The 26855-nt window shown below is 49.6% G+C and overlaps 2 protein-coding genes across 8 annotated transcripts; one reads left to right on the forward strand and one right to left on the reverse strand.

The window, feature by feature from the left end:
• Window positions 1-125: 125 nt before the first annotated feature.
• Window positions 126-6849, reverse strand: LOC100630750 (CMRF35-like molecule 5). Of its 2 annotated transcripts, none has more exons than XM_023652088.2 (4): window positions 6523-6849; window positions 4817-5146; window positions 3091-3256; window positions 126-900 (listed from the first exon to the last, which is right to left on the reverse strand). In XM_023652088.2, the coding sequence occupies exons 1-4, from the start codon at window positions 6560-6562 to the stop codon at window positions 699-701; spliced, it is 738 nt and encodes a 245-aa protein (XP_023507856.1). In that variant the 5' UTR covers window positions 6563-6849; the 3' UTR covers window positions 126-698. The 2 variants fall into 2 exon arrangements, with proteins under 2 accessions (XP_023507856.1, XP_023507857.1); XM_023652089.2 differs by having other exon boundaries at window positions 3091-3253; window positions 6523-6791.
• Window positions 6850-13619: 6770 nt separating this feature from the next.
• On the forward strand, window positions 13620-23131 carry LOC100060591 (CMRF35-like molecule 5). Of its 6 annotated transcripts, none has more exons than XM_070226965.1 (5): window positions 13620-13789; window positions 14543-14627; window positions 17808-18137; window positions 19525-19588; window positions 21261-23131. In XM_070226965.1, exons 2-5 carry the CDS (start codon window positions 14621-14623, stop codon window positions 21406-21408), a joined length of 549 nt encoding a protein of 182 aa, XP_070083066.1. In that variant the 5' UTR covers window positions 13620-13789; window positions 14543-14620; the 3' UTR covers window positions 21409-23131. The 6 variants fall into 6 exon arrangements, with proteins under 6 accessions (XP_070083066.1, XP_005597267.1, XP_001497357.2 ...); XM_070226964.1 differs by having other exon boundaries at window positions 13661-13789; window positions 19495-19588; XM_005597210.4 differs by lacking the exon at window positions 14543-14627 and having other exon boundaries at window positions 13649-13789.
• The last annotated feature ends 3724 nt before the right edge of the window (window positions 23132-26855 follow it).

Raw genomic sequence — 26855 nt, forward strand, 5'->3', positions numbered from 1 at the left:
AATAATTCATAGACATTCTAACTCTAGGGCTTGATTTAGAGTCACTTCACACCCCATAGAACGTGTGGGTCATCTTCTCCTCTATAAAAAATGGAAATAGTGTCCCAAGAAAATAATCTCAAAAGTGCACAGGAGATCCATAGATTTTAATAGGAAATGAACAGCACAAAGAGATGGGATGTGAGCTGGGCAACGGTCCAATCCTATCTTCAATCATCCACATCCAGGAGATTCTTTCTCCAGGAGGTACTGATGCAACAGAAGGTGGAATCAGCAGACCTGCATACACCTGGCCCATGGTGGGGTCTTTGCCTGTGTAGACACACTCTGAAGCTTTTTGGTTTAATTTAGGTTTTATACTTGCTGGCTGGTCCTGAATTTTGAAACCCATATTGGCTGGAATCCTGGACAGTGTAATAGTCAATTTTCTTGGCAGGGCCGCTCTAGAGTCACAAGGCAAGGAGGCATCAGGAGGACCCACACGGGGGAGATTACAGGGGCCTGGAGGACCCAGTGTGGAAGGGCAACACCATCTCCTTTCTTGTCTCTGCTTCTGTGGCAGAGGCCAGGGTCCTGGAGCTGTGCGGAGCAGGCAGGGAGCCGATGCTCTTGCTGAGGCCAGAGCGAGGGGAGTCCTCACCTCAGCAGGGCCCCTCGTCTCTTGGAACTGCCATCACTGCACACTCCCTGCTGAGAGGTCAGGAGGTCCCACTCGTCTGCTCCTCCGGTGTGAGGGTGTCGATGGCGTGGGAACTGCGGTTCTCCTGCTCAGACTGACGTTGTTTCCCCCTGGAGTCCCGCTGACTCCTGCTTAACCACATCACGGTACATAGCAGGATCCCAAGCAGGGGCACCTTCATGGATGTCAGGAGCACAAAGTGGATGTTGCAGAGCAGGACCCTGGACAGGGGACGGGAGATAGGAGTGAGCTGCCTCTTCAAGGGTAGCCCCAGAGCCAAGAGCCTTGTCCCTGCTCCCTGAGCCAAGACCTGCGTGACACACAAGCCTCGGTTCCTGGCCAGAAAGCCCCTCTGAGGGGCACGGTCATGCTGCCCAAAGGCGAAGACTTCAGGGGCCCCCCTATAGGCTCAGCCTGGGGACCAGCACCTTTGCCGTCTGTCTGCATCCTGCCTTTGGCTGGTCTCCCACAATCCTCTTTAACTCACCTGCAGTCCAGCTGAGCTCGAAGGTCTGCCCTTTCCTGTCTTGATTCTGCTTCTGCCATTCTCTCACCTGTGTCTCCCTTTGTACATTCTGCCCTTCTTTCAAGCTCAGATTTAATATTACCTCCTTGAAGCAGAGGGGGATCCCTCCACCCTGGTCAACCTGGCTATTTACCCACTGGGTTCTCCTGGGAGGGGCCTCTTCTGGCTGACCCTCATCTGAGAGCACGTATGAGATGTGCGATCTCAAATAGCCCGTATAATTGACGTTTGGTCTACTTAGACTACTGGGCCTGTGGTTAATATGTCCCTTGGTAGTCCCTATCAGTGCATAAGAACCAGATGCCCCCTCACCTTCTGCCTCATCCCCTCCCCCACAAATGGCGCCAGGACTCCCCACCCCCCACCCCACACACACAGGCCACCCTTGTTCTCTTGCTCAGCCCGCCTGGAGCACGAGGAGTTGTGTTGAGTTCACTATGGTTTTCTTGAGAGAGAGAGAGCGCATGCTGCACTGCACATCCTAAAAATACCCTTAAACCACCGGGTTCTTTTCATAAGTTCCAGTCCCTGATGGGCGCTGCACTCTCTCTCTCTCTCTCCCTCCACGTTTCCTCTTGTGCTTCTTCAGTCTCGCTAAAAGCCCTGCGTTCTGCACTCTGGACTCAGCAGAACAAACACTCTCCTCACAGCCTCATTCAGACTCACCATCGAACAAACTGTCCAGAAGGGGGCAGCCTCCAAGGAATAGGACCCTTGAGCACAGAAGGGAGTTGGACTGGAGCAGGGAAGCGAGCGGATGGAGGGCGGTTCTGAGAGGCAGGACCCAGGGAGAGAACGGACCTTGATTCTGGACGTTGTGGGAGCCCAAAGGCACCGGGCTGTGATGGGATGAAACTGGGGCAGGGGGTGTTTGCCCCCCGGTGAAAGAGCTTATTGATTGCTCTTTGGGTGCTTCTGGAGGGGGTGGGCTTCAGGCTGAAGTCCATTCCTCTCTCCTGTGTTGGGAATGTGAGGAAGCAGGAACCCCAGCTTCTCTCTCCCTCTCGGCATTGCCCTAGTACGTGGGGAGAGGATAGTTGGAGCAATGAAACATGGACCTGCCTGTGACTGTTGTAGGCAAACTGATGACCCCCAGAACCTGTGACTGTGTCATGTTAGGTGGCAAAGGGCAACTAAGGCTGCAAATTGGCTTAAGGTTGCTAATCAGTCGACTTTGAGATGAAGAGGTGATCCTGGCTGATCTGGGAGGCCCCAGTGTAATCACCAGGGTCTTTGTAAGTGAAAGATGGACATAGCAGAGTCAGTATAGCGATGATGCAATATGAGAAAGACTCGACCAGCTATTGCTGGCTTTGAAGATGGATGGGGCCATGAGCCAAGGAATGTAGATGGCCTCTAGAAGCTAGAAAAGGTGAGAGAACAGATGCTTCCCTAGAGGCTCCAGAAGGAACTTAGCCCTGCCAACACCTTGCTTTTGCAATGAGACTAATTTCAGACTTCGGATCTCTAGAACTATAAGATAATACAACTGTGTTCTTTTAAGCCACCAAGTGTGGTAATTTGTTACAGCAGCCACAGGAAACTCATATAGAGCGCTTCCCTTCCTGCACACTTGAGGCTGAACCCTGCTACACTTCCTTGTGCTTCTGGGGGGTTGGTTGGCAGGTCCAAGGGAGACCAGAACCTTCTCTCCTGCTGCGCAGCTGAAGAGCTTTGTTTGGCTAGGTTCCTCGCAGGGAGTGGGGAGCTGTCTAAGTGCTCAGAGGCAGGAAGGAGGAGGGAGAGGCCCAGGCCAGACTTTGCTGTTTCTGTCCTGCACAGGAAACATCAGAGGGGCCCCACGGGGAGCCCTGACAGAGCGCCCCTAGGGGAGCAGTCACAGGGCAGCAGTGGGAAAGGTCCGCGGGGGTCCAGCTCTGCTCACCTGATGAGGGGGCTGGTCAGAGGCAAGGGTTGGCTGTTGTTGACGCTCTGGGTGACTGGAGACGAGGAAGTCAGACTGGCCGTTGTCATAGGTTCAGACTGGTCTGTCGTCATAGATTCAGTCGTGTTTGTTATCAGCAGTGTGGGTGGGGTTGTTGTATATGCTGCTAAACACAGAGCAGAGCATGGTTCTGAGGGGAACCCAGGTGGCTCCCCATGGCCTTCTCCAAACCCTACCCCAGGGATTGAGAACCTTTCTGTCTTAGCTTCGCCAGTCAGCCACATTGGACTTCTCTTTCATCTTTTTGGTTTATTATTCAAAACATAACATTACTTCATTTACAGAGAAACATCATTTTGCCCCTGTGTGAGGGATTTGGGGTGGCAAGCTACGTAGGCAATTTACAAATACTCAGTTTAGCCTCAGAGTCCTGCTTGGCACAGCTGAGCATGTAAGAACCAAGTTCCCACTCCTTGGAGTTTTAAATTGGCCAGGCCAGCTCTTTTCCGAGTCTCAGCCTTGGTCAAAGCAGACTCTGTGCCACCTGCCCTGATGCCGTGTGACCTGTGGGGCTGGCTGCTCCGGGCTTCCTCTCTCTCCTGCAGCCGGGCCGAGTGCCAGCAGCCTCTGCTTTCCGCTGGAGTCCTTCCTGTCTCCCAACGGCTTCCTCGTCTCACCATCCCTGCCCCATAAAGACTTGTCTGGCTTGCAGCGTCCCAGCCTCCAAATCTCCTGCTACCAACTGCTCCACTCTTCTACACTTCCACCCCACCTTGGTTGTCTTTTTCAACTAACTTCTGGAACATTCTAAAACCAGCATACTTCCCCACTGCACACACATGCACACCATATTTGCCTATACCAAGTTTGAAGAGACTTTTCTCTGCTTTATAAATGGGCTCATGAATGACAGATACACTGCTCCCCTATGGTCTGTGTGTGTATATTAGTGGGGGGGCGGGGAGGGGAGTTTTCTTGGTGCCCAAAGTAGAGACAAGATTGAAGGATCTGGAGGCGGAGCTGTGGGCGGGAGGCTAGAGCCTGATTCTCTTTCCAGGCCTCTGTCCCCGGGAGGCCCGCTTGCCTCTGGGGCAAGTGTGGCGGAGCCCAGAGTCCCTCCTGAGGCTGGGAGGCAGCTGGAGGAGGCCCGTGGGAGCCACTGCATTATGGCGGATCCTGCCTCTCCTTCTTCCGGGAAGGAGTTCAGAGTCCCTCACCCACTCCTTTGCCCTTAATGTTGCCAGAGGAGGGAGGGGAAGAGAGAGAGAGGGCCAGGGTCTCTTGCCCCGTAGCTGAGACCATCAGGATTGTGGCTTTCTAGCTCTCCAGCCCTCGCTGCACACCTGAGAAGGCCCCCGGTCAGGCTGGGGCTGCTCTGAGGGTGGATGTGAATGTCCGACTGACCTGCAAAAGAGGACCTGCCAGAGAGGACCTGCCTTCCGCGGACAAGCCTGTCCAAGCCGAGTCTGTCCTCTGCTCCCCCCAGTGACAATGGTGGAGATGTGCGAACATGCCAAGGCTCGCTCTTTCAATCTTCCCAGACTCTTGTGCACCCTCCCCCACGTGCACACACACATGCACTCGTCCGCACAGATACACACGAGCACATGCACACGAGGCAAGTTTCGAGACTCCTCTCCAGCCCTCGGGGTGGAGAGAGGAAAAGTTCTGAGTCCTCTGGGGGTCAGTACCAGGGCCTCAGAGTACAGGAGGGAGTAGTTCCTACCTGGATCAATGGTAACTTTTACTTGGACCCCCCGGTCAATTCCGTATCTCTCAATCCCACACCAGTAGGTGTCTTCGTCGTCACTCCTGAGCTTTTCCATGGTCACAGCGAACGTGCGGCATCTGTGATCATCCTTGATGGACACTCGGTCCTTCTTCACCTCTTGCTTTGACCCAGTGGTTTTAACAAGGATTCGGCAGGAATGCCAGGCGTTTCCACGGCCCCACCACTTCTTGTAGGTCTCCCACCCTGAATTGTAGTGACACTCAATGGTCACCGAACCCCCTTCGGGGCCGCTCACTGTCCCCGGACCATGGATGGAGAAACAGCCTAGAAAACAGAAACTCAACATCCATCTCCTCCTTCCCTGAGTCCAGGGCTGGCCCGGGCGCTGCTCGGGGCTTCTGGCACCTCCCCGGGGGTTGAGCAGGAGCCTTTGCCCTCGCTGTAGGGCTCTCAAAACCCCGCAGCCCGATTGTTCCTCAATCCTCTGCGGTATTTCTTTTGCTGTCACCTCTCTTGCAAAGGTCCCCTTTGGGTTCCTAACTGCCCACACGGTGGCCTCTGCTCACTCCGCATCCTGCTGACCACCGACTACTGCCTCATTTTGGAAACTCTCCCCTCCCTTACCCTCAGGCAACACCTTGTTCCTGACCAGCCCTTAGTCCACACTGCAGCCACAGGCTCATTTCTGAATCTCAGAGCTGGTGAGGTAGACATCTTGACCCCCTCCCACTCCCACTCAGCGAGACACTATACCCACAACCCAAAAAACCCTCGCCCTCTGAATCCACACGTGTGATAAAGTTCCATGGAACTGAACACACACTCCTGCACACACGCAACACACGCACAATTTTTTTTTAACCTAAAAACCATGCTCTTTTGTGTCTCATAACTTTGCACAAGCTGTTCCTTCTGCCTGGAATGTTCTTGCTTCTCTGCTTGAAGGAGTCAAAGCCTTAAAATTCATCCCTCAAGGCTTGGTTCAACTATGGTCTCTTCTAAGGGTTCTCTGACTCTGCAGCCAGCTCCGCCCCTCGCCGGGGCCACCAGACCGCCTTGTCCCTGACTTGTTGTTGTGCTTACTACACTGGACAACAGTCTGGTCTTTGGCTCGTCCAGGGCAGAGACTCAGGCAGGCCGATGTGCGGCACCCCAGAGAGCCTGTTGCACCCTGGTTTTGCTGCTGTCTTCCTTCCTGTACTCTGAGCTCCTTGGAAGAGAGATTCTCAAGTCTAACTGCAAGTCAAGACCAGATGTGGAGGCTTTCAAAGGGTCCAGATCCCTGAGCTCTGCCATGACCGAGTGCGTCTGAGCTGGAGTCTGAGCATCTGTGCTCTTTAAAAGCTCATTGGGGATTTGTGCATTTACATATGTGTGTATATATGAGTGCGTATGTGTATCTATGTGTGTATATATGAGTGCGTATGTGTATCTATCTATCCATCCACTCATCCATCCATCTGTCATCTGTCTGTTGATCTGTCTGCCAGGGTTGAGACACAGTCCCCTAGATACCTAGTATCCTTTCTTTCCCCAACACCTGACTTAGGACCTGTCAGATAAAACTTTTTAAGCTGTTTTTAAATGAATAAGCGTATGGATGAGTGAATAGGCCCTGCCATTTTCCCCTAGGACAGACACTCTCCGTGTCCTGGCCCAGTCCTGCAGGCTCCAGATCCTGAAGCCTCAGCCCCACTCACCCGGGATGATGAGAAGGAGCAGAGCCGGGAGCAGCCGCATGGTCCTGCCTGCCTGGGTTCTCTCCCTGTGATCATCAAATGCCAGCTGCCCTCCAGGGCCTTGGACTGAGCCCAGAGGCTGACTGCCTTCTATTTGTCTAAATCATTATGTTTAGTTTCTCTCATCTACTTCTCTTAATTTTTTTTCCAGTTACTTCCTAGTTTCATTAATTAGGAGAAAAGCAGTGTCATCCTTTGGGAGTGTATGACTTCTGTGATGATGTGTCTTCAATGATTTTGCGGAAGCAAAGCATCCAGGCCTGGCCAGGGTTCCACTCGCAAGTGTGTGGGAGGAGCCGAGCAGGTGGCTGCCAGCAACACAGGGCGTGAAGTGCAGTGGGGCCTGGGAGAGAGGAGCTCCCAAGGCGGGTCCAAGGAAGGGACGGAGACAGCTGGATCCGCATGCTGGACTGCAGCGCTCAGGGCTCAGTCAGGCTCGCTGGGGAACAGACCCATCCTAAACCTCCTTCTGGGAAGCCCCACCACAGTGCATCTCAGACCGCCCTTCCGGCCCTAAGCCAGACTCCCTCCCTGAGCCTGACCCGCTGCCCCTCCCTCGGGACACCCTCCTCTGAGGTCCTGAGTCACTCGGAAGCAGAGGCTGCCATGGGAAGATATCAGAAGGAGAAGTGTCCTGTTCCCCTCAGCCTCATTTTGCCCAAGACGCTTCCCCTCTCATCTCTCTGCATAGTTCCCCTGGCTGTGGGCTGACGGCCACCTCACTGCACTGAAACTGTTTATTCTAATGGCTTCCTAAGTAGCTTTCTCCACTTCTTCCCTCTTCCTTCAGATGTCCCCTCCCTCCTCTGTCCCCTGCTCCCTCTCCCTGTCTTCTCTCTCCTTTGCTGAAGCTCTCTCCTTACTCTTAGCCCCTTGCCCCCAGCGTCTTCTGGAGTCTGTCCTTGATGTTATTCTCTCTGGGAGCATCCCTGTCCTGCTCTCTGGCATCACCTCCCGGCACAGGACTGTCACACGCACACCTCCTGTCGCCCCCATCTCCCGGCTCAGTTCTTGGCTTTCATTGCCAATGCCTATTGGTGCTTTTGTAGAACTTTTCACCCTGTTAGCAGCTCAGACGTGCTCAAAATGAAATTCCTTGTCATCTCCACTCCTTGAATTGTCTGTCACAACACCTGGGTCACGGGCCGGGGTCCTCCCCATCCTGCCCACCCCTGCCAGACTAGCCTTTCTAAGAGGACGCCTGTTGAGCCTTCCTCCTGACACCTGCCACCCTTAGGGGGCTCCTCGGGGGTGGGGGGCTTGAAGGTGGAGCTGCAAAGGCTTTAGCAGCAGGAGCAGGAGACCATGCGGTGGGCCATTTCCAGGGAGGTTGTGGGGGAGGCGGGGAGGCTGAGCAGCCTGTTTATCCTCACATTTGAGGGCTGAGCCTTCTGGGCTGGGGTGTCCTCGTGAGCCTGGGGCTTCTGCCTGCAGCCAAGAACTTATGGAGGGGTCGGGGTCAGGACTACAGGAAACGCTAGCCTCCTCCTTTCCTCCCTCCCTCCCTTTCTTAACAGTTTTAATGAGGTGTAATTGGGATAAAATAAACTGCATACATCTGAAGTGCACAGTTTGAAAAGCTTTTCTTGTTGTTTTTCTTATTTTTTTCAAACTGGACATACAGTAAAATCCATTTTGTTGGGTGTGTAGTTCTGTGAGTTTTAATACACGCATCGCTTCGTGGAACCACCACCATGAACATGCAAACAATTCCACCACCTCCCTCCATAGGTCTTTTACTCTGAATTTGTTTCTTTAGCGGCGGGCAGTCAAGCAGGTGAGGTTAAGACTTCCAGGGCTGACCCGCCCTCTGTGCCCCGCCGTCCCACCGTAGCTCAGCTCTCTGAGCCTTTGGGATGCATTCGGATCTGGCCCGTGTGCGCCACCCAGTGGCCAGTCTGTGACCTGCGCGATAATCTTCCCCAAATTTCTCAGTCTTGGGGAGACTCTTCAAGGTCTGACCCAACAGGCACAGCTAGGGGTGAGCCTGGGAATTCTAGGGTCCCTTTCTTGAGCTGCTTACCTTTCTTGATCTCCCCAACACCCCTTACCAGCTTTCAGAGCCCTCTACCCCGCTTCCTGGTCCTTTGGCTGGAAAGCTGGGGCTTTTCCCACCTGATATGCTGCATACATATGTCCTGTGACTGGGTCAGCCTCCAGGACCAAGCAGAGGGAGAATAAAGAGTGAGAAAATGCAATGGTATTTCCTCCCATGTCTTCAGACCACAGCTCCTCCCGTCAGAGGGGAGGTTCCTCCTCAGAGTTCCAGGTGCTGGCCCCCGCTGCTGCAGATGCAGTTGCAGCTTCTGTCCTGAGGCTTGCTGCTGAGTGGGTGGAGGGAAAGAAAACACACGCCAAGAAAACTCCAGGAATCCGCCCCCTCCCCCTTTCCCTTAGGGATCCCTCCCTCTGCTCTTCCTGAGCTCTTATAATCCCTGCTGAGGGTGCAGCCTCAGGTCGTGGGCTGCAGGGTTTGTGCCCAGGCAGGAGGATAAAGAAGGAAAGAAACCCAGAAAACTCACACCTGGATTGGTCCTGCCCATTCTGCTTTCCTTCCCTAACCTTCCTGCCACCATTCACTGTGCAGAATCCTCCGACAGCGGCTCCACGCGCTCTGTCTGGGTTCTTGGTTGCAATTAGTAGGAGAGATCTGTGGAGTGTGTTGACTTCATCTTGGAACTGGAAGCCTGCGGCATAGATTTACAAGAGCAAAAGGCTGGATACAGGCTCCGTGGCCATCAATACAGGAATAGTTAATCATGGTGAAGCCACACAGTGGAACATTAGGCAGCTATTCAAAGAATTAAGTGAACATACACGTAATGGCTTGGAAAGATTTCCATGGGAAAATTTGAAAACTTTTTATTGGCATATAAAATTCATACAGAAAGTGCACACATCAAAAGCGCACAGATCAATAAATTTGCACGAATGGAGCACACTCATGCAACCGGCACCTAGATCAAGAAACGCTCATTACCATCCCCCCAGAAGGCCCTCTCGTGTTTCCTTCCAGCCACTATCTATGAAGTCATGGTGTCACAACTTCCTCCCAGTCACTGCCTATGAAGTCACCACCCCCCTGACTTCAGCCTGACGGCCTAAATTCATTTCGTTGGTTCTTCAACTTCATACAAATGAATCACACAGTGTACGCTCTTTCCTTCATTTGATGACCATTATGATTGTGAGATTCACCAACATTGTTACAATGTGGTTGTATTTGTAATTTGTTTATTCTGATTATGATATAATATTCCATTGGGTGAATATACCAAATTTATCCATTTGACTAATTTCAAGTTTTTGGCCATTATGGATAGTGTTGCTATGAACATTTTAGCCCATGCCTTTGGTGAACATCTGTATATCCTCCTTAGGAGCATTGAGAGGGACCCTCATTTCCTCTATTAAGAGGAACAATTGTGCTGTAGGGCCAGGATCTCCTTTTAAGGGAATGAGGCCAGGACCCCGATTTAAGAGAAGCGAAACTTCAGTCAGGGTTAAATTCTTAGCCTTGGCAAGTGCTTTAAGACCAGTGTTTCCTGATCGAGAAAAGTGAGCCCCTGAGACTCGGGATGGCACCTCTGCCCACGCACTTGAGCCCTCGATCCGCTCCGCTTCCCTGGACCCTCCAGGTCCACAGAAGCGGCTCATCTGCTTGTTAGGAGACAGCAGCTCCCCGTGTTGAAGATTGTACGGAAGTGAAAGGAAGCAGACCTCACAGGACACTGCCCACCTGCGAAGGGTCTACTTCAAGAATCTGCCCTCATTCTCCCTCCTGACCACAAGACCAATAACTTAGGTTAAAGTCAGCATGGCGCACCTGGGGATATGCTGGGCTACAAAGGGAAGAGGAAACCAATATGTACTGGCAGGAACCAGAAGAGCATGCCTGGGAGTGGATCTCGAGGTACTGGCTCAGGGTGCTGGAATATAACGCTGAATTAGGAAGTCTGTCAACATAGGGGCACTCAGACACACAATATAGGGACACCCAACACACTTGCAAGCCTGGGAGACTGGTACTAGTGTGCGGCTGGGATGGTTCTTAGAAGCTTGGAAGCAATGAAGTCCCACATTAAACAAAGAAAAGATGCCAGAATGGCCATGGCAGAGCGTGGAAGGAGGGGTCAAAGGCTCAAAGAATGTAGTGTGCTAAAATGGAACTATTATATTTGACCTGGAAACCCACCAAATGCATGTTATCCTTCAGAAGTCATGGAGGACACTTGATTTACAGGAAAATAAGAAATATGCTGGTGAGGGGACATGAGCGTTGTCAAGAGGCTTGGTAGTGGCTGTCGTCTCTGTGCTGGGTCCACGGTAGGTGATGCCATGACATAACTGAGCTGGTAAGATCAATGGGGCTATGAGAATTCCAGAACGGCAGAGAACAGGTGGAAGCACTCACCTGTCTGGGGCAAGGTGAGCATAATTAGTGGACCAGATAGCAAGTTCTGAATGGCGCCCACCTGCAGCGATCAGTGAAGACAACTAATAGAACAAGAGACAAGATCAAGATCCTAGAGGCCAGGGCCCGGCCATGTGGCAAAGTGGTTAAGTTCATGTGCTCTGCTGTGGCGGCCCAGGGTTTTGCTGGCTCGGATCCTGGGCACGGATGTGGCGCCGCTCGTCAGGCCACGTTGAGGCAACATCCCACATGCCACAACTAGAAGGACCTGCAACCAAGATATACAACTATGTACCAGGGGGGATTTGGGGAGATAAAGCAGGGGGAAAAAAAAAGATTGGCTACAGTTGTTAGCTGAGGTGCCAATCTTCAAAAAAAAAAAGAGGCCAGAGAGGTGACTCAGTGGCCATTTTCTTGGTTTCTGGAAACATAATAGAAATAGATACACTTAGCAGTTGACACAACTCTCTTATTAATTTTTTGGCCTGTGAGGTAAGTGATTATATTTGGGAGGGTCAAGTGGAAGCCCCTGAAATCGCCCCTCTGCTGTGACCAGAACGGTAAATCAAACATAACCTCACATTCACTGAGAAATACCGAGACTAGTGCCACCCTCCAAGACCTTAAGGACACAGGGTGGTGGTTCCAGCGTATCGCCTTTAATTCACCAGGGACAATGGGCTAGTGAAAACCAAAGAGTGGCCAAATCGCAGCTTCTGTGCCAATAGCGGTCACTTTACTAGAGCAGATGAACACAGCCCGGTGTGTTGCGTGTGACTGCTGATCTGGCAAGTGTATCCTTGTCAATGCCCGTCAGGAAGGAGGAACAGAGGCAGTTTGCCTTCACTTAGCATGGACAACAGTATACTTTTGTAGTCTTATTCCAAGACTGTGTTAATTTTCTTCTCTGTCTCTGTGTAGTCCTAAGGAACCTGGGTCATCGGGACATGGCTCAGGAGATAGTTAGCCCACTGTGTTGATGATATCATGTTAACAGGACTTCATGACAAGAAGAGACAGCCAACCAGATGTGCTCCAGACACTGGGAGATAAACCCCACCCAGATTCAGGACCTACCGTGTCCGAAGTTTCAGAGATCCAGTGATCTGGGGCATGCTGGACGTACCCGCAAGGTAGATGTCCTGTAAAAGATATTGCCTTTGGCCATGCCTCCCTCTCACTGACCTGCCTGATAGAACTCAGGGGAGACTGAACTCAGAGTCAGCAGGAGTGTGGAGCGTGTGGGTGAGGAGTGGGACTCGAAACTGCGGCGGCCACTGGAGCTAGGTTCGAGGCTGTTCCCCAAGCATGCGTGTCCCGGCGTATTCCCCAAGACTCCGCAGGCAGACATCCCCTCCTAGGCCAAAGGGCAGAGAGCTTTTTAAGTCAATAAAATACCAGGGCAAACCATGCAGTTAGAGAGGATGCTGGAGGCCAGGTTCAATTCCCTTCTTTCTAGAATTTAGAAGACTCTTCTCTGCCTGCTCACCTTAAAGCGTAGCTTACAAGTCAAGAAGGGATCGAAGGCTCAAGAAACTGGCACCATAAAACAATGATTTTACACACTCCTGCTCCTACTTACTCAGAGGCCTCGGTCAGCTATATTTTGGCTCACTCTCAGTTATGATCGGACAACCAAGAATTACCAGACATTTGTGGAAGGCTTGTGACATCAAAGAAAAGGACCGAACCGAGCCAAGCCAAAAACATGAGCACAGTAGGAAGGGATGTGATTCAGAAAACAGAAGAGAGTTTTAAAAACATCAGCGATCGGAGAACCAATAAAGGAGCTTTTTAAAATAAAAATGTAATTTCTAAAATAAGCATTTCATCCAAGGGTTGGAAGAGAAAATAAAAGCACAAAGACAAAACAGAAATCTCCCAAAACCCACAAATACAAAAACACAAAAGAAAGAGACCTTCAGAATCGATTCAGAGAGGAGACGCGGGGGGGGGCGGGGAGCAGGGGACAGAGGAGGGAGGGGACATCTGAAGGATGAAGGAAGAGGTTGGGAAAGCCACTTAGGAGGTCATCGGCACAAGCAGTTTCGGTGCCTCGAGGTGGCCATCAGCCCACAGCCAGGGGAACTATGCAGAGAGATGGGAGGGGAAGCATCTTGGGCGAGATGAGGCTGAGGGGAAAAGGCCACTTCTCCTTCTTATAATCTTCCCACGGTGGCCTCTGCTTCCGAGTGACTCAGGACCTCAGAGGAGGGCGTCCAGAGGGAGGGGCAGCGGATAAGTCTCAGGGAGGGAGTCTGGCCCGGGGCCGGAAGGGCGGTCCGAGATGCACAGTGGTGGGGCTGCCCAGAGGGAGGTTGAGGATGGGGCTGTTCCCCAGCGAGCCTGGGTGTGAGCCCTGAGCGCTGCAGTCCAGCGTGCGGATCCAGCGGTCTCTGTCCCTTCCTTGGACCCGCCCCTTGAGCTCCTCTCCACACTCCCCGCTGCCGCCTCTGCCCACTCCCCCTGGCAGAGATCCCTCAGCTCCACATGTGCAAACCTGACCAGGCAGGGATCCTTTTTCTTTCCCACATGCACAAAGGTCTTGACGCAGATTCCACCACATACTATACAGAATGACACCCTCTTCCCCTAATATGTAAAATGCAGAAGTAGGTGTAGACACAATAGGAAGTGATTGATTGAGAAACTCAAAAGTGACTTAAGCAGCTTCCCCCGAATCTTGAAGGGATTCCAGCGTTCACTCCTGAGCTTGGCTTCAAGTCCTAGAGGGTGTTGGGCGCTTGTTAGCACCAAGGATGGGAGACATGACCGTGTGGCTGGCTCCTGTTCTGCTCCTTCTCTTCCTCCCGGGTGAGTGGGGCTGTGGCTAAGAAGCTGGAATGACTGAGGCTGGGCAGGAAACAGAGAGGGTCTGTTCTGCGGCGGGGAGACACGCCAGGGGACATGGCAGGGCCAATTCATTCAACCAGACACTTATTCGTTAAATAAAAACCAAGTTTCTGCTATCTTACAGGTCCTATATTAGGTGTTAGGAAACAAAAAATATAACCAATTGCCCCCCTTTTAGGAGAGTGTTTCTCCACCCTGGCTGTTCTCCATAAATAGATGGACACACTAATGCGTGAATCCATCCTTGACGAACTTGTGAAGAGCACAGGTGCTCAGGCTCCAGCTGTGACCCACTCACCTTGGTGGAGCTTGGGGACTCGGATGCCTTGAAAGCCTCTGCAGCTGGTCTTGACTGGCAGCCAGAGCTGAGAACCTTTCTTCCTAAGAGCTCAGAGTACAGGAAGGAAGACAGCAGCAAAACCAGGGTGTCACAGGCTCTCTGGGGTGTTGCTTGACCCCGCGCATCGGCCTGCCTGAGTCTTTGCTCTGGACGAGCCAAAGAGCAGAAGGTCTCCCAGTGAAGTAAGCTCAACAGCCAGGACACATACAGAGTGCTGTCACTGGGGAGGAAGGACCAGAGATTAGAAGGTGTCTCTTTCTGGGTTCCATGTCAAGTCCTGGGGGGACAGCTGGTGCTGGATGCTCAGAGAAGACAGGAGCTAGGGAGGCAGAACCATCTGGCTGCCCCAGCTCTGTGCCTTCTCATCCTCTCAGGTGAGTGCCACTGAGGAACCGGAACCACGGGGCTTGGGGCAGGATGCAGAGAGAGTCTCTTCTTGGAAGAAGGTTATCATGGGAGGTAAAGTGACCCCATTTACTCATCCATTGACTTGGTCAACATATATGCAGGAGAGGAAACTCTGGTAGGGAGATTTGCACGCAGAAAATTTACCGGAGAAACTTGCATGTTATTAGCTTAATTTGGAAGTTAATATGGGTAAAATGGGTACATGTGTATTACTCAGCTTGAGCTTCCACAGTGAAATACCATAGAGTCGGTGCCTTAAACAAGAGAAATTTATTTTCTCTCAGTTCTGGAGGCTGGGAAGTCCAAGATCAGGCTGCTGGCCAATTCAGTTCCTCTTTTTCTTTGTTCCAGAATCTTTTGTGTAAGATAGACATTATTTCTTCCTTAAATGTTTAGTAGATATCTCCATTGAAGCTGTATAGGTCTGGAGTTTTCTCTTGAGGAAGTTTTTAATAATGAATTTGACTTAATTAAATAGTTGTAGGATTATTTGGGTTTTTTATTTCTTTTTGTGCTAATTTGAGTATATATATATTTTTTTTTTAAAGATTTTTTTTATTTTTTCCTTTTTCTCCCCAAAGCCCCCCGGTACATAGTTGTATATTCTTCGTTGTGGGTCCTTCTAGTTGTGGCATGTGGGACGCTGCCTCAGCATGGTTTGATGAGCAGTGCCATGTCCGTGCCCAGGATTCGAACCAATGAAACACTGGACCGCCTGCAGCGGAGCGCGCGAACTTAACCGCTCGGCCACGGGGCCAGCCCCATGAGTATATATTTTTTTAAGGAGCTAGTTATTCCATCTAAAGTTTCAAATTTATTGACATAAACTTGTTTAGATATCCTTTTATTATCTTATCATCTTGGTTTTTTATCTTCTTCTTATCTTTCTATATGTGCAGGATCTGTAGTGATGTCTCCCTTTTCATTCCTGATGTTGCGTAGTTAGACCTCCTCTCTTTCTATCATGAGTATCTTTCTAGGGTTTTTCTTTTTTAAGCAATTGTTGGCTTTGTTGGTCTTCTGTATTTTGCATTTATTTTCTTCATTATTTCCTTCCTCTACTTTTTTCCTGTTCTTCTCTTACTTCTGCTCTTTGTTATTTTTTTCAAGTTTTGAAATAGATGTTTGGCTTATTAAATTTACTCTTTTTTCTCTTTTCTAATATATGCATTTAAAACTATAAAATGTTGACTCAGGGTGGAATGATGTCAGCATCATAGCAGCGTAAATTGTCCCTCCTTTTTGCCCATTCTTTTTAACAACTGAAATTTGGCACCCATCAATGAACAAAAGTGCTTCAGTGGGAGTTGTGGGATCCAGCACCATACACCAAAGGACCTGGAGGAGTCTTGCCCACTCGTGCATTAGGCAATAGGCAGACAGACCTCGGTAGAGGGTGTGGAAACAGCAGAAGCCAGTGAACCGGCCCCAGCACCTCTCAGCAGCAGACGGGGAAAATGTGGAGAGTGCTGACTTGGGCAGACACTCACAGATGACAGAGCCTTTGTAGAAATCCAGGATTCTGGAGAAGAGATCTCAGCATTTTGTTGGATAATCAACAAAAATGCATGTTTGGATGCACTGGAGAGGGTGGGAGGATCTTTGCTACAGCCCCCTCACCCCCAAGATGGCACGGCACGGGGCTGAATAGTCAGTCAAGAATACTTTGACAAAGTTATCCTTCAGAAATGAAGGAGAAATAAAGACATTCCCAAAAAACAAAAGCTGAGAGAGTTCATCACCTCTAGATCTGTCTTAAAAGAAATGCTGAAAGGAATTCTTCCAGCTAAAATGAAAAGATGCTAATTGGTAACACGAAAATGCTCGAAAATATATGTTACAATCTTGTTGTCTTGAATAGGACTGTTTTTCTTCTACGCTATATCTCGAAAGTTTTGATTTGTAGTATTTTTCTTTTCCTTGTTAAAATATCTAAAAATTTTTCTTGCGATGCTTTTCTTCACTCATTGGTATTTAGAAAAATATTTCTTAACTTATGAACATGTGGAAATGTTTTAGTTATGTTTTGTTATTTTGTTATTCTGTCAGTTGAATTATAGTCAGAGAACATACACAATCATTTCAATCCTTAGAAATTTTTAGAGAGGTGTTTCATGGCTGATCTCTTTCACGGTCAATTTTTATAAACATTCTCTGCGTGCTTTAAAAAAAAGCGTTTGAATTTGTTGCAATCATGAGTCGCAACATGCTTCTACTCCATCTCAGACTGCTGCTGCAACAATCACGCCTGTTGTTTATTGCCAGTAAATAAATTGTCAGAGTCTATCACTCCCGTGAATGGCTCTGGCTTTAGTTCAGTAAATTTAAAGAATTTTTGACGGAAGTCCCATTTAAGTTATTTCCACCAATCTGGATGCCTTCAAGCAAAAGAATGACTGAAAATGCCACGCAGGCTAGTGTTGTCCTGGAGCAGGATGTTCAAAGAGAAGAGCTGATAAGGCATGTCATGGTTCTCATTTTTTAACTCTGGCTTGAATCCTTTCCTTGGGTTTAATAAAAGTCTGACAAGACACAAGAGGCATGGCATGGGTGCCGCTCTGTTTATAACTAACTTTGCTTGCTTCCATCTTACCAGATCACTTTCACTAGGAAGTTTGGACCTGGAATTTACAGCAATTCCAGGAGAAAATGGGCTCTGTGTGATGTGGATTCCATAGCACATGCAGACCATTTGGCATCACTGTTCTGGTCAGCTTCAAGGAGTTCCTGCCAGGGTGGTGGACTACAGCATAACCACTAAGAACACCTTTCCAGAGCTGTGTGATGTGGATGCTTTGGCCGAACCTCCCGAGGTCATCAGTGCAAAGTCAGGGCAGCAATCATTCTCCTGTGGAAATGGGTCCTCTGGTATTTCCTCCCCATCAGACCAGCATAACACAGAGATGGCTGCAAAAGGACATTGCTGGGAATATAAAGATTTATCGGCTATAGATTGGGGAGAGGGTGAATTACAGGAAGCTAGTATTGCTCAGTGTCCACATTCTTGTGTCTTTGAGGTCCGTAGTTGTGCTCTTAGGTGATTTTCCTGGTGGTTTTGACCCAGTAGAATTTTGAAGGACAAAAGGTCTGTCTTGTGGAAAGTGCATTCCTTCCTCGACTGCTATTCACCTCAGCAGGCGCTTGGATTTATTGGAGCTACTCACAATGCAGGAGGCCGTGGCCCTGCCCTCAGGGGAGGAGGTGACAGGTACATGGGTTTGTGTTTTCCAGGCTCATTTGACATCAGGGGTCCAAAAGTGATGAGAGGTCCAGAGCGGGGCTCGTTGACTGTGCGGTGTCGCTATGGCCAAGGATGGAAGACCCACAGGAAGTGGTGGTGTCGAGGAGTTGATTGGGCTAGCTGCAAGATCCTTGTTATAACCACTGGATCAGAGCAGGAGGTGAAGCGGGACCGTGTGTCCATCAGGGACGATCAGAGAAACCTCACGTTCACCGTGACCATGGAGGAGCTCAGGCGAGACGATGAAGACACTTACTGGTGTGGGATTGAGAGAACTGGAACTGACCCGGGATTCCAAGTTAAAGTGACCATTGACCCAGGTAAGAGTGTGTGTTTGGATGTGTCTCTTCAGGGCCTGCTCTGTTCTGGTCCCTGAGGTCCCTCTCCAGTGACTCAGCTGTCACTCAGAGTGAACTGTCATAGAGGGCGCTTGAGTCCTGAGGTCTCCCTGACTGACCGCCTGGGATCGGGAGGGGCAGGGCCTCTCTAGATGCTCTCCTGGCTCCCAGGGCCTCCTCCAGGATGGGCTCAATCCTTTCTAGGCACATGCTTTTCCTCTGCACAGCTCAGTGCCTGAGTCTATTGCCTGTAGAGATCAAGGCGATGGTCCCAGCTTCAGCCCATGGGCCAAAGGCACCCTCTTCCATGGGACCCAGAGACCCCACCCAACAACTGCCAATGCTCTTCTGGGACCTCTAGAGCTCAGATGTCCCTGCTCTTTGTGGAGTTTGGGGCTGGGACTTCATAGCTGCTGTCCCCATTCCATATCTAGTCTCGGGGGAAAGAGGTCCAGCACAGTCGTGATGCTGTAGTTAATTGCTGAGGTCTGGAAAGACCTCCACAGTCGAAAGGCTGCATTTCTGGTGCCTGAAATCCCATCACGAGCTATTCATACGTCTGGACTTAGTGATGTTCTCTTCCTAAGTCCTTCTCGAATGCAAGCACTCCTGGGAGGGGCAGTTCAGAGGTCCCAGTGCCTCAATTTTCAGAAGTCCCTGTTGGGCTCTGGTTCTGCTGACCCTCAGACAGACAGTACCAGCTCACGGCACACTTGTGGCAAAGGGGGAGCACATGTCACAATGTCCCCATCACCCCTGTGAGGTATGTTATACTGGCAAAGCGCAGCACAGTCGTCATCTCATAGAATCCTGACAATATTCCTGAGAAGTAGCTGTGCCCATCGTGGAAGCTTAATAACTTGCCCAAAGTAAAATATCTTCCTGAACCTTATGATTTTGTTCGGGGCTGGTCCTGACCTTAGACGTCACAGATCTTGCGTGTGTTGGCCACTGGGCAAGCCCCTATTGTGCTCCTGTCCTTGCTGGATAAATAAGACAGGGTGACGCATTGGCTGAGCCCTTGTCATGAGCAGCAGGAATGTTTAAGTCCAGCTGAACTCCAGCTCCCTCGTCCTGAGCCATCCTGGGCCCCCTCTCACCTTCCAGGGCCTGCTCAACGTCCTCCCTGGACCCGTGCCCAGCCCCACCTGCCTCTGAGGCTCTGCGTCTCCTGGAGGCCATGGAGATATGAGCGGTCCAGGCTATCAGCCCCTCCCCATGGCCCTGCTCCAGGCTCCTCAGGCCAGGGCAGCCCTCAGGCCCCCAGACTCAGAGCCACGTGCAGGGCTGCAGGTGTGTTAGCAGGCAGAGTAGTGTGTAATCTGGTCTGTATGCCCAGCGCCAACTACAGTGTCCGCCATGTCCACAGCACCAGTCACCCCAGAAGAGACCCGAGTCTCCCCAACTGTGACCAGCCACCACTCCGAGAGCAGGTAAGCCAGCTCTGATGCTGCTGTTCCCTGTGCCCACTTGGCCCAAACTCTTCCAATAGGGAGACCCTTTGTGGTCCCAGGTCCCAGCCAGAGCTTGTCTCTGGACCCTCAGGCTCCTTCGAGAGGCTGATGCTGTGGGGGGCTCTTCCCACTTGCTCTCAGGTGGCACAGTGTCCTTAGCAATCCCCAGATCCTTCCTCCTGGAGCTCAGTGCAATTTGTAGGTCTGTTGGATGATTCATTCATCCATCCCGTTTGTACTGAGTAACTTCTCCATGGCTGGCACCGTATCCAGCTTCGGGGACAGAGACATGGAGCATCCCCCTTGGAACTCAGAGATCAAGTGCTCAGTGTGGGAGACTGACAAGCAGGCAGTCAGTGCAGATGGCATGGCCAGTGTGTGTGGGCACAGGGGTTGTGGGGACACAGGGATGATGGCTCTCGGTCCCAAGTGTGGGAGAACAGGGAGGGCCTGGGGAAGACCTCTTTCCCTTGGTTACTGTTATGGCAAGAACAATGACACTGATATTTCCTTGTGTCTCTAGAGCATGTGGCAGCTCACAGAGGGCTTTCCTGCCCATTATTCTATCAGTTCTTTGACCTGGCCTACCCCACCTCATGAGGAGCAAAAGGCAGACATGCATGCTCCCATTTTACAGAGGAAGAAACTGAGCCTCACTCATGCTTCTTAGCGCCCTGCCCAGCTATTGAAGGCAGAGGAGCTTTCTAGAAGCTCAGGGGCCCTTTCATTTCTTCCTTTTACTCTCCTTGGCCCTCTTGACTTTGTTTCTAGATCTGCCGCGATCTCCTACTGCTGGGCCTTCCCACAGAATTCCCTAGGGGGATCCCCAGTCTTTATACCCCCAGGGATCCCTTTCCTTCCATTTTTCCATTTGTTTTCTGTTTTGAAAGTTCCTTTCTACCAAACTGCTTTCAATAACTAATAGCTAAGGTGTTTCTTCATTTTATGAATCAAAGGCATATGTAAGTGCCAGTTAGGGTCTTTGGTCAGCATGAGATGGATAATTCATTCATTTATTCAACAAATAACCCTTGAGGACCCATTCATGCCCAGCATCGTGTTAGAGAGATGAAAGGATACTGGGATGAGCAAATAATCAAGCTGTCTACCCCCAGGTACTTACAATCAAGAGATGATTAGTGTACCAAATAGAGTTAATTAATTAATTGATTGATGAATGCATTCTGCAATCTTCCGCGAATAGCGATGAATAGGAGGTAGTCCTTGTATCAGTCAGCTCGGGCTATAACAATGGGCCACAGGCTGGGCGGCTTCGACAACAGACGTTTATTTTTGCGCAGCTCTGGAAGCCAGAAGTCTGAGATCAAGGTGCCGGCAGGGGTGACTCCTTTAAGGCCATCTTCTCCCTGTGTCTGCACATGGTTTCCCCTCTATGTGTGTCTATGTCCTACTCTCTTATTCTTCTCATAAGGACTCCAGTTGTTTCCCTCCCAATAGAGCAAGCGAGAGGGAGACAGTAAGAAATGAGGAAGGAGAGTTTGTGGGGAGTGGAGGCCATTGTCAGGGCCGTTGTGGGGTCCCAGGCTTGCCCTCACATAGATTCTGGGAACCCAGGACCTGGGCACAGGGGGAGCTGAGAAGAGGGAGCCTGGGAGGCAGATCATTTCCTGTCACCATGTCCCTCCCGCAGGTCCCTGCTCAGCAGCGTCCACTTCCTGCTGCTGCTCTTCCTGGAGGTGCCCCTGCTCCTGACCATGCTCAGTGCTGTCCTCTGGGTGAACAGACCTCAGAGAAGCTCCTGGGGGACGCAGAGTCAGCTGGGTCATGAGAACCAGTAACCCCTATGCTCATCGATGTCTTGTCCAGACAGAAAGACCCCCAAACAGAAGAAAAAGAAATTTTTGTCAGGAAATGACTGTGGTGAGCAGTGACTGTTTCCAGAGGCAGCGTGGCAAACAGTCCCATGGGCCACAGGAACCCACAGCTGTGATGCCTGGGCCTCTGGGACTCTCTCTGGTCTCTCTCTTCTCTGCAAAGTCCCCGCCTTCCTTCTTCCTGAGGCCTCCAATGCAGTAGAAAATACGGCTAGAAACACTTAGAGAATGCCTTTCCCCAGGGCCCCAATGCTTTGGAGGACGAACATCATCTCAAGTCTGGGAGCCACCTGCAACGTTAACGGACTTTCTTTTGCATTCCATGGGGTTCAGGGCTCCAGCTAATAATGGGTTTCAAACTTCTAGACCCCATGAAAATGGAAAAACTGAACTAAACCCTGGTAATATGCCAACCACGAGTGAAGACCTGAGGACTAGAGTTCCCCGCCCTGATGCATTTGTGCCCCTTGTGGGGAAGGAAATCCTGGCCCCAGCTCCTTCCCTCACCTCCTGGACGCCGCACTCCTGAAGATGAGATGGCATCACGTCCCCTCAATGTCACCATAACTCGTCCTGTTAGTATCTCCAAATTTTCTTCCCTCTTTTGAGAGTATTCAGTTTGGCTGCCACTCTCATTTTGGGGCACACAGGGAGATAAGCCACGCATTTTGGGGACTGTGGAGTAATCCGTGAATCAGACGCTGAAGCTATTACAGATCTGGCAACTGTGAGCCAGGGGTGGCTGGGGGCTGGATGAGGCCGGGAGCTGTCTCCTTAGCCTTCTAAAGAGCCCTAGACTAAGGTCCTGGATGTGGATGCAAGCTTCTCCCAAGGGTTGACTGTGGAGGAAGAGAGGCGGACACCAGTAAGCTGCTCCATAAAGAGAAAAGGAGAACTCTCTCCTTCCTCTCAAGTTCCCCCCCTGGACTTTTACTGCCGGGCAGCTTCAAGACCAAAAAAGGGGACCACTAGAGCAGAGGGACAGCCGACCAGGGGCAGGAGAAGCAGCCTCATCTGATTCTATCTGTATCCTTGAACTTCTGTACCTTCAGAATATTCTAGGTGTGGATCATCAAGTGACAGTTTTTTTTCCTGGGACACTGTGGGTTTTTCAGTTGCGGACTGCAAGATCTCTTTATTTCAGGATAGTTTTTCATTCAATTAAATTATTTTTACTTTTGGCCTATTTCTTCTCTTCTTAGAGAACGGCCAGTGTCCTTTCGTGGAATCAGCTTTCTCTCTCTCCTGTACCCAAGTCTGTGTCTCCAAGCGTTTTTCTATTGTGTTCATTTAGTCTTCACCTTACGAATTCCCAAAAGTCATCACATTTCTGCACTCTCAGTTTTGTGCTTCTTTCCCTGGGATCTTTCTCCCAGCACGCGAACTTAACCACTCAGCCATGGGGCCAGCCCCTCAATAGAATTTTATAGAAATTTTTTAGCTCTCCCACATTGTTTTTAAGTTCGTTCATAACCTTTTTAATATTTTTCTTTGCAATTGTAAATCCTTTCCCCCAGTGAATTGTCTAAGTGGTCTGTTGCTGATACATAAAAATGCTATCAATTTTAATGTATTTTTCTGGAAAGGGCCAACTTACTGAAACTCTTTGGTTGGTTGGTTGGTTTGAAATAGTTTGTATTGACTCTCTTTGCTAAGTGATTAGAGCAAATACATTAATAATGGCTCATCTCTGTCTCTGAGGATCTCCCTGCCCCACTCTGGTGTGGGGCCTCTGTGGCCCTGTTTGTCTTATGTAACATGCCAGCACCCTCCACAACAGCCACAGGACAAGGAGCTGGACTATTCTGAGCTCTGTTGATGTTCCTGGACTTAATTTTAAGAAGAATAGGAGCCATTGAAAGGTGTGGTTGTTGTTGTTCTAAAGATCATTCTGCCTCGAGTATGGGAAATGGACTGGATTTGGGCAAAACTGGAAGCAGAGAGAATATTAGGGCACAGATGCAATAATACGGAGGAAATCATAAGGGTACCTGGACTTGGGTATCTGCAATGGGTGTTGAGAGGAGGGGATACATTTAAGAGATATCTGGAAAGCGCCATCTTCAGGAGCTACTGAATGATTGACTGCGGGGCACGTGGGAGAAGAAGGGCTTGAAGGATGACATCCGAGCTTCCGGCCTGAGCAGTGGGGGGACGGGGATGCCATCTACTGATCTTGGGCACACAGGAGAAGGAGCCAGTTTGGAGGGGGAGGGAGAGGAAGAATGCAGTTTGGATAGGTTGAGGTGCCAATGACACATCCCAGAGGGGGTGCTGAGTAGGTGGTTGGATGCATTGATCTGAAACTTTGGAAAAATCTGTGAAGAAATAAATGACAACAAAAATACTAGCAAATCAAATACAACAAAACATTGAAAAGATCATACACCATGACCAAGTGGGATTCATTCCAGGGATGCAGGGATGGTTCAACATCCCCAAATCAATCAACGTGACGCACCACATTAACAAAATGAAGAGTGAAAATCACATCATCATCTCAATAGATGCAGAGAAAGCATGTGACAAGATACAGCATCCATTTATGATAAAAACTCTGAATAAAACGGATATTGAAGGAACGTATCTCAACATGATAAAGGCCATATATGTCAAAGCCATAGCTAATATCATTCTCAATGGAGAAAAACTGAAAGCTATCCCTCTGAGAACAGGAACCAGACAAGGATGCCCGCTTTCACTACTCTTATTTAACATGGTATTAGAAGGCTCAGCCAGAAAAGGGATCCAAATTTTGAAGGAAGAAGTGAAACTGTCACTATTTGCAGATGACATGATTTTATGTATAGAAAACCCTAAAGAATTCACCAAAAACTTTTAGATATAATAAATGAATATAATAAGTTGCAGAATGCAAAATCAACATACAAAATCCAGGTGTGTTTTTAATCATTAACAATGAAGTAGCAGGAAGAGAAATTAAGAGTACAATCCCATTTACAATGGTAACAAAAAGAATAAAATATCTAGGAATAAACTTAACCAAAGAGGTGAAAGGTCTGTACACTGAAAACTATAAAATATTGTTGAAAGAAATTGAAGAAGACACAAAGAAATGCAAAGATATTCTGTGCTCTTGGACTGGAAGAATTAACATAGTTAAAATGTCCATACTTCCTAAAGCAATCTACAGATTCAGTGCAATCCCTATCAAAGTTCCAACAACATTTTTCACAGAAATAGAACAAAGAATCCTAAAACATATATGGAACAACAAAAGACCCCAAATAGCCAAAGGAATCCTGAGAAAAAAGAACAAAGCTGGAGGTGGAACATACAATGGAGAAAAGAAAGTCTCTTCAACAAATTGCGTTGGGAAAACTAGCTATTCCACTGCTGGGTATTTATCCAAAGAACATGAAAACATGAATGCATAATGATACATGCAGCCCTATGTTCATCGCAGCATTATTCACAATAGCCAAGACTCGGAAGCAACCTAGGTGCCCATCAAGGGACGAACGGATAAAGAAGATGTGGTGTGTATACACAATGGAATACTACTCAGCTACAAGAAATGATGAAATCCGACCATTGGTGACAACATGGATGGACCTTGAGGGTGTTATGCTAAGTGAAATAAGTCAGAGGGAGAAAGTCAAATACTGTAGATCTCGCTTATAAGTAGAAGATAAAAACAGTGACAAACAAACACATAGAAACAGAGTTTAGATTGGTGGTCTCCAGAGGAGAAGGGGGCAGGGAGGAGGGGGAAAGGGGTGATTAGGCTCATGTATGTGGTGATGGATGGTAATTAGTCTTTGGGTGGTGCACATGATGTAATCTACACAGAAATTGAAATATAATACGTACACCTGAAATTTATATAATGTTATAAACCAATGTTACCGCAATTAAAAAAAAAGAGAAACAAGAAAAAAAAAGAAAGAAATGATGTGAGAATATTGATGGTAAATAAGATTACGGATGGCATGAGACAGCACAATGGAAATGAATAGAATAAGAAGAGACAGCCTAAGATGGAAATCTCAAGAGTGGACAAAATTTAAGAGGAAGAAGTTTCCCAAGGTAGACTGAAGCCGTCAGAGAACTAGGAGAAAAACCTGAAGAATTCAGCCACAGAGAATGCAGGGCAGTGGGGGAGGGGATGCTACAAAGAGGTCAAGTTATTCAAGGACTGCGACTTGAATTTCACAGCAAGGGGATCCCTGGGGACTCTGAGGAGTGGGGGTGGAAGCCATGTTTCAGTGGGTTGAGGGGTGAGGTGGAGGATGGGGAGAAGGTGGAGACAGTGAGAGCGAGAGTATATACCTTTTTAAGAAGTTGCAGGAAGATTTGGTAGGGGAGAAAATGTGAAGTCAGGCGAAGTGTGTGGGGAAAATTAGTGTATCAGTGAGAAACCACGCATTGTCTACACCCCTGAGGATGCCGCCTGGATTCCCAATTCTACTCGGACGGAAGCTGTTTCACAGCTCTGCCTCCCTCGGCACGTGGACCTGTAAAGGTGTCTGTTCTTCTGACTCTCTTTTGAACCAGGTATACATCTGGCTGGTTCCCTCACTGATTAATGAGTTGAATGCAATCTTTGATGCATGCTGATTTTTACATCTGTATAAGAGAGATGATTTTAACTTTTCTCTGGAAAATCATCCTATCACAGATGTTTTACTTTTATGTTGCTTATGTTTAAGTTGGGAGAATGTTGGGTTGTTCAAAGCAGGAAGAATCCAGATGTTGTCTCCTCCCTGGGGACATGGGGTGGCTCTCACTCCTACACAGAGGGCCTTGCTCCCTCTGCAACCACAGTTCTGGCACATTTCTTATCTCAAAGTCTGGAGCCTGAAAATTGTTCCCTCTGGTCTGAGAGCCTGTCTCTGGAGGTCCTCATGGGGACAGTGGGCTGCACGGTGGACTCCCCTGGGCAGGCTGACTCTGTCTCCCTCCAGAGCCCCTCTGAGGCCTGTTCACCCAGAGGACAGCACCGAGCATCCTCAGGAGCAGGGCACCACCAGGAAGACCAGGCTCAGGAAGTGGATGCTGCAGAGCAGGGACCTGTGAGGACACAGTGACAGGCAGCGAGCTGCCTCCTCAGGTTCTCCTCGCTTTACCTCTCCCGTGTTCAGGTGATGTGGCCCCATAACCCATGGCAGGAAGCTTGGGAGGGACAGTGGCCAGGACAGCCAACCACTGAGGGATTGCATCACCCATCCCTTCAGTTCAGCGCTGGGCCTGAGTGCACAGCAAGACCCTGTGCTGCACGTCCTGGGGGGGCTGGGCCGGGTGGAGGTGCGGAGGCTGCGTGGACCTGGGAAGGGAAGCAGGAGGGAGACACGGGAGCCCCAGGGCTCCAGCCCAGTAGGTCCGGCTCCCAAGAGGCAAGGGCTGCAGGGCAGTGTTGCAGGTCCTCAGACACCTCACCCTGGAGGTAG

Source organism: Equus caballus, chromosome 11 (assembly GCF_041296265.1).
Source record: "Equus caballus isolate H_3958 breed thoroughbred chromosome 11, TB-T2T, whole genome shotgun sequence".
Taxonomy (NCBI): domain Eukaryota; kingdom Metazoa; phylum Chordata; class Mammalia; order Perissodactyla; family Equidae; genus Equus; species Equus caballus.